Below are 9,439 nucleotides of genomic sequence, written 5' to 3' on the forward strand. Positions count from 1 at the left end.
GGTTTGTCCCTATTTTACCCAGCACTGGGTTGTATTTAACCCAGCATTTTTTTAGAGTGTGGAATGATTTGGATCATGTGACACTGAAGACTGGAGAAATGATGCTGAAAATTACTCTTTGAAATCACAGGAATAAATTACATTTTAAAATATATTCAAATAGAAACATTTATATTTTTTTAAATGTTTTTGCTGTACTCTGGATCAAATAAATACAGGCTTGGTGAGCAGAAGAGACTTCTTTAGGAAGTCTCTTCTGCTCACCAAGTCTGCATTTATTTAATCCAAAGTACAGCAAAAATAGTAACATTTGGAAATATTTTTACTATTTAAAATAAGTGTTTTTTTTTTAATGTAATTCATTCCTGTGATTTCAAAGCTGAATTTTTTAGCATCATTACTCCAGTCACGTGATCCTTCAGAAATCATTCAAATATTCTGATTTGCTGCTAAATATATATATATATATATGTGTGTGTGTGTGTGTGTGTGTGTGATTTCTTTCCCCCAAAAAATAAATAAAAAATCTACTGACTCCAAGCTTTTGAATTGTATAGTGTATAATGTTACAAAAGCTTTTTATTTCAGATAAATGCTGATCTTTTCACCAAGTCTGCATTTATTTAATCCAAAGTACAGCAAAAATAGTAACATTTGGAAATATTTTTACTATTTAAAATAAGTGTTTTTTTTTTAATGTAATTCATTCCTGTGATTTCAAAGCTGAATTTTTTAGCATCATTACTCCAGTCACATGATCTTTTAGAAATTATTCTAATATTCTGCTAAAAAATTTATTATTATTATTACAGGTTTCTTTGATGAATAGAAAGTTCAGAAGAACAGCATTTATCTGAAATAGAAATCTTTTGTAACATTATCATCTTTATCATAAATTTATCATCACTTTTGATCTAAATAAAAGTATTAATTTCTAAAATGTCCTTCCCAAAATAATTTAAATTCAGATGAATGCTGCTCTTTGGATCTCTCTATTCATTAAAGAATCCTGAAAAAAATTTACTCAACTGTTTTAAATATCGATAATAATAATAATAATAATAATAATAATAATAAGCACTGGGTTGTATTTAACCCAGCATTTTTTTAGAGTGTAGAATGATTTGGATCATGTGACACTGAAGACTGGAGAAATGATGCTGAAAATTACTCTTTGAAATCACAGGAATAAATTACATTTTAAAATATATTCAAATAGAAACATTTATATTTTTTAAAATGTTTTTGCTGTACTCTGGATCAAATAAATACAGGCTTGGTGAGCAGAAGAGACTTCTTTAAAAAAACATTGTAAGTCTTACTGTTTTAGTCAACAACTTTTGACTGGTAGTGTACATAATATATTTGATAAATTAACAACAATAATACATAGTTATTCACAAACATAATATGGACAAGATTTTTTTCTTAAAATCCATGATCCTAAATATGCTACTTTTTTATTTAATATTTATTTATTCATTAACTGAATGGCCATCAGCACAAATCCTCAGCAAAGACCATGAGAATCAGACAAATCCTCTGCACAAACGCTGTGACCAGCTTCAGCCCCACCAAACGCTGACATGATGTATCCCAATCATCAAGGAAAAGGAACTGGATATTTTGAATAATACCAGTCCACAATGTGACTTGTGTTGCAGCCTGGAATTAAACCTCATGCTTCTCCCAAAGTTTCCTCCCCGTCTCTGTCACCAAAGGAGTTTGGGTTCCTTGCCACTCTCACCGTTTGGCTTGCTTAGTTGGGGGACACTTAATATTTGGTGATATTATCAACTTGATTGCACAGACACTACTGGATAAGAACTGAACTGGATGATGGCATCACTGCTTTACACAGAGCTTCTTCAGATAAACTGAACCCATTCTATAATTGATGAACTTTATTAAACTGAACTGAATCAACAATGAACTGACTTTAACTGAGAAATGTACTGTTTACTGTTGTCTTCTTTTTAGAGCAGCATTACAGCAGAATTGAATTTTGTTTGCAAACATTATTTTCCTGTTTAACAATGTAAAGCTGCATTGACACAATTGTACAAAGCACTATATACATAAAGGTGGCTATTCATCCATTCATTCATTCATTCATTCATTCATTTTTATAATAAATTATAATTATATTTTACTGAAATTTATTTATTTCAGTAGGAAGTAGGTTGATCATTATAGTAGTTGACAGCAGAGGGCGCCACATACCAATGCATTATATAAACCGTCTCGTTGTGGGGACCTTGAAATCCTAAAGCACCTTCAGCAGTCCGATCATTATTTGGGTGTAATAGCCTTCTGTTAATTCTATTTCACAGATCTTTGGATACAACACAATACCAAACTATAACGTTTATACTATATTTCATTACACTGATGTTAGAAATTAAACCATCTGTCATTTTTGCCCCCTAAATGATCATGTGACTCAATGGTTTCTGAAAGCACTTTTTAAGGACCTAGGCCTACTTGCACCATGTATAAATCAGTTTGAATGTAGAAACCCTAGAAATCACCAGTCTTAAATGTCATTGTTATTCTTTGTACTATTTAACTTCATAATCGATAAACCCATCAGTTTCCCATTACTGAGTTTATTTCAGTCACTTAATTTTTTCAAAACAAATTTCACTCATATACTGTTATCTAATGCATTGGTTTTGACATTTTTGTCTAGAAGGACACACAATGTCTATGCCAATACTGGATTATAGCCTATTACATCGTTAAAACATAACTTCATAAGTTAAGTCATTTTGCAACATCCTAGCATGTATACTGAGGCCCCCTAGTGGATCCAGGGCCCCTGGTTTAGAAATACTGCTCAAAAGCAACTATGGTCGCAAGTTCAGTGGAACTAACGACCATAGTTAGCTAACGATGCTTTTGGGAAACACAACCCTGGATGATTTGACTTACATTTGTGACATGCTGAGGTAGTATTTGATAATGGTTACATTTCTTGATTGTTTTGTTGCAACAACATGATCCATAGCCAATATGTAGTCTGCATTCTTATAAACTTGTTGGTTTCTGCAAGCATGGTTTCTACAACCCATGCTGTCACTACTTGTTTTTTTTTTATATACTTTTGTCAAATTCATACAAATTCTAGAAACACTTTCTAGCACACAAACGATATGATACATTCTAGCACACAAAAATGAAAACGAAGAAACAAAGGAAATTAAAAATACAAAGAATTACAATAAATAAATAAAAGAAGAGTATATTATATAAGTTCACATCAAGATGTTCGGTGCTTTGCTTTGGTTTCTTCAAACCAAGTAACAAGTTGTTTCTTTGTTAAATAACTAAAAGGTGTTTTCTTTCAACCTATTTTGCTTATCTTTATGTTTTTTTTTTTTTTACAGAATGAGACAGAAATTTATAAGACATGATATGATTTTGTTGCATCCTTGTTAACTTAAATAAAAACACATCCTTTAAAAAAAGTGAGCTGTCACTGCTCGACACTCCAATGACGTCAAATCCCCGCCCATCGACTTCTGCCAAGATATGTGCTTCGGCGAGAAAATAGTCCCACGTTTATCGAATTCAGAAATAAATTAAACATGTCTTCTAAGTCAATAAAGACTAATAATGGTTTCCAAGGCGTCGTTGTGTTTTTATTTCTAGCCTAGCGGGGGGATTTAATTCGCAAACAACCGTGTTTTCGTTTGGCGGGAAACGTTGGTGCACAGTCTTACGCCAGTGCTGCTGCTCGCGGTAGCTACAGAATTTATTCATCCTGCCTCTGTCACACAGACTATCAGTCTGTCCAGCATCTGAGAGGTGCACAGGAGCGCAGCGGTGATAACGTTTTCCATCACTTTGCATTTGACTCTGATTCCACTTATGCTGCAAGAGACCGGAGTAAACTGTTGGATCTTACTTTTTGCTCCTGATTTTTTGTTCTCTTTTCACTGCTTCGCGTCTCGAAAGAAATCATTCAGGAACTGCATTCGTTAAATACACGGTAAGGATCCGGCATTTGATGTTGCATGCATCTTTTAGACTTAAAGTGCAACTTGCGTGTTATGAGTGCAAATGTCTTTATATTTTTAATGGGAGTTTGAATGTTGCACGCTCAAAGAATACACTAGAAGCAGGGCTGCTTTTAAATGCTTTGCTAGTAACCCCGCTTTGGGGTTTAATCGTTCCGTTTTTACACATGCTGTCATTTAGTTTCATTATTGAGCTAGTTTTCCCACCCCATGCATGTTATGCATAGTCTAAATGTGTGCATTAGGTAAAGTGTTTTGTTGTGATGTGTAGTTAGACGTTGCATATGCACTGTAGTAATTCCAATTTGTATTTTTTTTTTCACAAGTGTCAAAATGCCGGTGAGTGCGAGTTTGGCGTATAAAAACTACGATTACGACTACGACTCCATCCAGCCCTATTTCTACTTCGACAACGACGATGAGGATTTCTATCACCATCAGCAAGGACAGACTCAACCTCCAGCTCCCAGCGAGGACATTTGGAAGAAATTCGAGCTGCTGCCCACACCGCCCCTCTCTCCCAGCCGGAGGCAGTCGCTCTCCACCGCCGAACAGCTGGAGATGGTCAGCGAGTTCCTGGGAGACGACGTGGTCAACCAGAGCTTCATCTGCGACGCGGACTACTCCCAGTCCTTCATCAAGTCCATTATCATCCAGGACTGCATGTGGAGCGGCTTTTCCGCCGCTGCCAAGTTGGAGAAAGTGGTTTCTGAGAGACTGGCGTCCCTGCATGCTGCTAGGAAGGAACGGATGGTGTCTGACAGCAGCTCAAATCGACTCAATGCAAGTTATTTGCAGGATCTGAGCACCTCTGCATCAGAATGCATCGACCCCTCTGTGGTCTTTCCGTATCCCCTCACGGAGTCCAGCAAATCCAGCAAGATTGCTCCATCGGAACCCATGCTTGTCCTGGACACTCCACCTAACAGCTCCAGCAGCAGTGGCAGTGATTCTGGTATGTTATGCATTATTTTTGTATTGCAGAATCTTGATTTAGCTGGTTACTGCATGCACAAATGCTTGCATTTTTTATGTGACCTTTACATGTCACCGGTGAGGTGGTGTGCCGGTCACGGCACTTTATCCTCATACCCTTGATGCAGTGATCGGTGTAAGTGGTAGTTGCATAAGATCCCTCCATCTCCCCTTTGCTAGACCCGAGTCAGATCTGTAGGAAAGACTGCAATGTTCAAATATCAGCTGATGAGGAAAGTGGGCAGGGACTGGAATGCAGAGATTCCCCCCCCCACCTCACCCTTTGTGGAAAGCCAATTGCCAAATTCCATTCAATTTCCATTGCGCTGTATTATGAGGTTTCTAAATGAACTGATGTTTTGTTTAAGTTATTAATTTTCTTTTTGTAATTCAATTGCAGAAGATGATGAAGAAGAAGAGGAGGAGGAGGAGGAGGAGGAAGAAGAAGAGGAGGAGGAAGAAGAAGAAGAGGAAGAAATTGATGTGGTGACTGTGGAAAAGCGTCAGAAAAGGAACGAGGCGGAGGTGTCGGATTCAAGGTACCCCAGTCCCCTGGTGTTGAAGCGCTGTCACGTCTCCACCCACCAGCACAACTATGCCGCCCACCCTTCCATGCGGCACGACCAGCCGGCTGTCAAGAGGCTACGACTGGAGGCCAGCAGCAGCAGCAGCAACAACAGCACCAGCAGCAGCAACAGGCATGGGAAGCAACGCAAGTGCACGAGTCCCCGAACATCGGATTCTGAGGACAATGACAAACGCAGGACTCACAATGTGCTGGAGCGCCAACGTAGAAATGAACTCAAACTCAGCTTTTTCGCACTACGGGATGAGATCCCTGAGGTTGCAAATAACGAGAAAGCTGCTAAAGTTGTTATTCTAAAGAAGGCGACAGAGTGCATCCACAGCATGCAGTTGGATGAGCAAAGGTTGCTGTCCCTGAAAGAACAGCTGAGGCGAAAGAGCGAACAGTTAAAACACAGGCTGCAGCAGCTGCGGAGTTCACATTAATGGACCTGTGTCACAAGAGTCAAAGTGAAATTACTTTTTAAGAACCCCCTCCCCCTGCTTTTTTATGCAAGTTAAACTGTTGCTGTGTATAGTTCATGTTGCATGTCCAATGCATTTTTTTTCTTCTTTTGAATATTGTCAGTTCTTTTCATGTTTAAAACTGCGACAGTTTAAAATTTAAGCTGGTTAAAATAATTTGTATTTAAGTCATTTATTTTTATTAATAAAATGAGAAAAAATGGGGCTGCACAACCCTAAAGTAAAAAAAAATTTCATATGTTTTTGTATATAATGAATTAATATTTCCTAAGAAAGGTATTTTTGGATCTGTGTCAGCTACATGTTCTCATAAACCATATTCTGTGTCACTATATGTTTTTTCTTCATGTTTTCACGTAATCATAAATGAGTTTCTTTCTGAATTTGACTCTGGTCTCTCTTGGTCTCTGCACTGAACTCCTCATACATATAGATTAGTCACTTTTGAAAGAAGTTTGGGGAATATTCAGAGAAATTTGATATTTGCTTGTTAGTTCAAAAAGTATTGTTACTTTGACAAACTGGTAATCATTTCAGGGATTTTCCCAGTCAGAAAGGTCAGTTTAAGTTTTCACCTGTTTAAAATTATGTGTTATTGCACTTTCTTTCATGAAGTCAGCATAGAAAAGCTTACAAAAGGCAAACATACTCAACTGCATCCCCATCCATCTAGATGAAAGTTGGGCTCCTTCATAGTTGGCATTCAAATAAGCAACAGCGCCCAAAAATGAAAGGCATTTCAAAGCTATTGTGAGGACCGCTGCCAGGAACCCCAACGAAGGGGATTTCGACAGCAAGAGAATCAACTTTCAGGTGATTTACCATAGTTGACACATTAAGATTTTAGAGGTGATGATTCACATTCCACAGTCCCCAATCTAGTCTATATATATAGGAACTTTTAACATTTTTTTTTATAACTTTTTATACTTTTAATTACTTTGCACCCTTAAAATGTCTTTCTGAAACACCGTTTAAAATCTAAAAGCCATTATTTTAAAATCTATAATTCACACACTGTCCTGCAGTGATGCTGCACTGATTTCAGAGTGGTTTACAGCTCGGTAAACACAGCTCAGCCTGCATTAGCAGAGCTTTTCCACATCCACAACAGATGCTCCATGAGCAACATGAACCTAGTTTAGTATAGTTTAGTACTAGTTATACACATTTTGTAGACCTTCAGGAACAGAAATCGCATTCGCTTGAGATATAAACATAGTTTAATAGACAGACAGATGATAGGCAGGCAGATAGATAGATAGATAGATAGATAGATAGACAGATAGACAGACAGACAGACAGACAGACAGACAGATAGATAGATAGATAGATAGACTCCCGTTGGGGGATCGATCGCTTCAAGCGTGGTCAAACGCCCCCACCCCGCCCCATAATTCACACCATGTATGGACACATCTGTGTAGACCTCACTAGTGTTTAATAGCGAATTCCTAGTCCTATATAAACTCATATAACCACTAAATCTGATTATTATATCTATTGTCTGAATCTACATTATGTCTGATTATGATATTATTAGTCAATTCAGACGACAATTCCTGCATTAAGGATCAAGCTTGTCACATCAACGCTTTGCATGCTTTATCTCTTCTCCAAATGCTCGATGCTGCTGAGTTCCATTAAATGCAGTTATTAGCTTTTGCACGAATCTATTTCCATGCCGACTAAACAAAGCTGTGATTTTTTTTCCCCTCGACGCTGCTGTATTAGGGCAATGTGACGTCATGGACTGTATGTGACTGTATACAGCGCGTGCCGCGGAGCGCGTGCTCCGAGCACATGGAAAAGGGCTCAAGACGAAGTACCCAAAGAATAACTCCATCCTGAAATGGAATATCAGTAACAAAATAATCAAATCTGGAGCAAAAGGGGTAGGTGTTGCATTATTTTCTATTACCCTGCGTTATCATTTTTATTTTGAAAGCACACATGTGTTCATCTTATTATTGAAGCATAGAATTGATGATTTGACAATAGGGCATATGTGCATGGTATTAGATATATGCTGGCGTTAAGAGTTTTATAATGCCTATTCACATTATGCAAATAGGAATGCATCGTTTATGAGGCAAGTAATTAGTTAAATGTATGTCAGTCTGCTTGAATAGAAGTAAAGAGCAATTTTATATTCCCACTTGCCAAATATAAAATATAGGCTTCTTGTACAAAATTTTTTTCAATCTAGTTTTTCTTATTCTTTTACATTTTATGATGTCTGCTAAATAGCTGAGATTTTATTTTATTTATTTGATTAACGTATAATCCATTGCATGTCATCTTGTCTAATAGATTGTTAAAAGTATTTTGTACCAAACAGATTATAAAGAACTTTTAACTGCCATAATTCACACACACACACACACACACACACACACACACACACACACACACACACACACACATTGTTCTTAAGAAAGCAGCTGCAGTGTGTTTGCTCGGATTGAGTTCCTTTTGTCTGTATGTCATTTCACAAAGAAATTGTGTGCAGTCACATTGCACCGCTATAAAAAATGATTCCCGCTTCCTTAAAATATTCTTCCTATGGCAATAGCCTGATTAACCTACTTTTAATCATACCAACATATACCTTAATTAGGCATATATCAAATATTCTGAGAAGTGGCTGAAAGCATTTTGCATTGGTAAACAAATTTCATATGAGGCATGAACAAAGCATTCGTCCCAGGGCATAATATTTCTGCAGAACAGAATAGCATGCACCCTATCTTTTTCATTTTTCGTTTGTATTGTCAGCTGACACATGTATGCAGAGACTTTGTAAAGTTGACTAACAGGTGTACACTGCTAAGGTGTGGTGCACAGGTTGGCTCAGATTTGTATGTACAGCTTAGACTAGTTCTGCACATTTTAGTCTGCAATATTAAACACCTAGTATGTACATAAAAACAGTTGAATGCAAGAGGAAAACCACTCTTTCATAAGTATTCTATTACAGCAAAAGTAAGCAGAAAAAGAATCTGGTTCCCCTGGCCTGGCCCATCCTACTCCAGGTTCAAATGGTTCCCCTTGGCAGTGATAGCACACGTCTGACTGAGGGAGGTAGACCACACACTAACACACAGTCAAGGTCTGTCCCGGCCTCAGCGTTAGTCTGAGACAAAGGTATATGATGCAGTGAAGAACATGGTTAACAGTGTGAACTGTTTTTGCTGTAAATATAAATGTAACTATACGGGGCCTCAGATATAGGACTGAAATATTAAAGGGGTCATATGATGCGATTTCAAGTTTTCCTTTCTCTTTGGAGTGTTACAAGCTGATTGTGCATAGATAAGATACCTGAAGTTGCAAAGACTAAAGTCTCAAAACCAAAGAGATATTCTTTATCAAAGTTAAGACTCTGCCAC

The 9,439-nt window shown here is 37.4% G+C and overlaps 1 protein-coding gene across 1 annotated transcript; it reads left to right on the top strand.

Moving 5' to 3' along the window:
• Nucleotides 1–3,735: 3,735 nt before the first annotated feature.
• LOC107691431 (transcriptional regulator Myc-2) lies at nt 3,736–6,256 on the top strand. Its single transcript, XM_016490022.1, has 3 exons — nt 3,736–3,994; nt 4,349–4,977; nt 5,398–6,256. Exons 2-3 carry the CDS (start codon nt 4,356–4,358, stop codon nt 6,006–6,008), a joined length of 1,233 nt encoding a protein of 410 aa, XP_016345508.1. The 5' UTR covers nt 3,736–3,994; nt 4,349–4,355; the 3' UTR covers nt 6,009–6,256.
• Nucleotides 6,257–9,439: the final 3,183 nt, after the last annotated feature.

The sequence above is a fragment of the Sinocyclocheilus anshuiensis genome, unplaced genomic scaffold (genome assembly GCF_001515605.1).
Source record: "Sinocyclocheilus anshuiensis isolate Anshui unplaced genomic scaffold, SAMN03320099.WGS_v1.1 scaffold106, whole genome shotgun sequence".
In the NCBI taxonomy this organism is placed as follows: Eukaryota; Metazoa; Chordata; class Actinopteri; order Cypriniformes; family Cyprinidae; genus Sinocyclocheilus; species Sinocyclocheilus anshuiensis.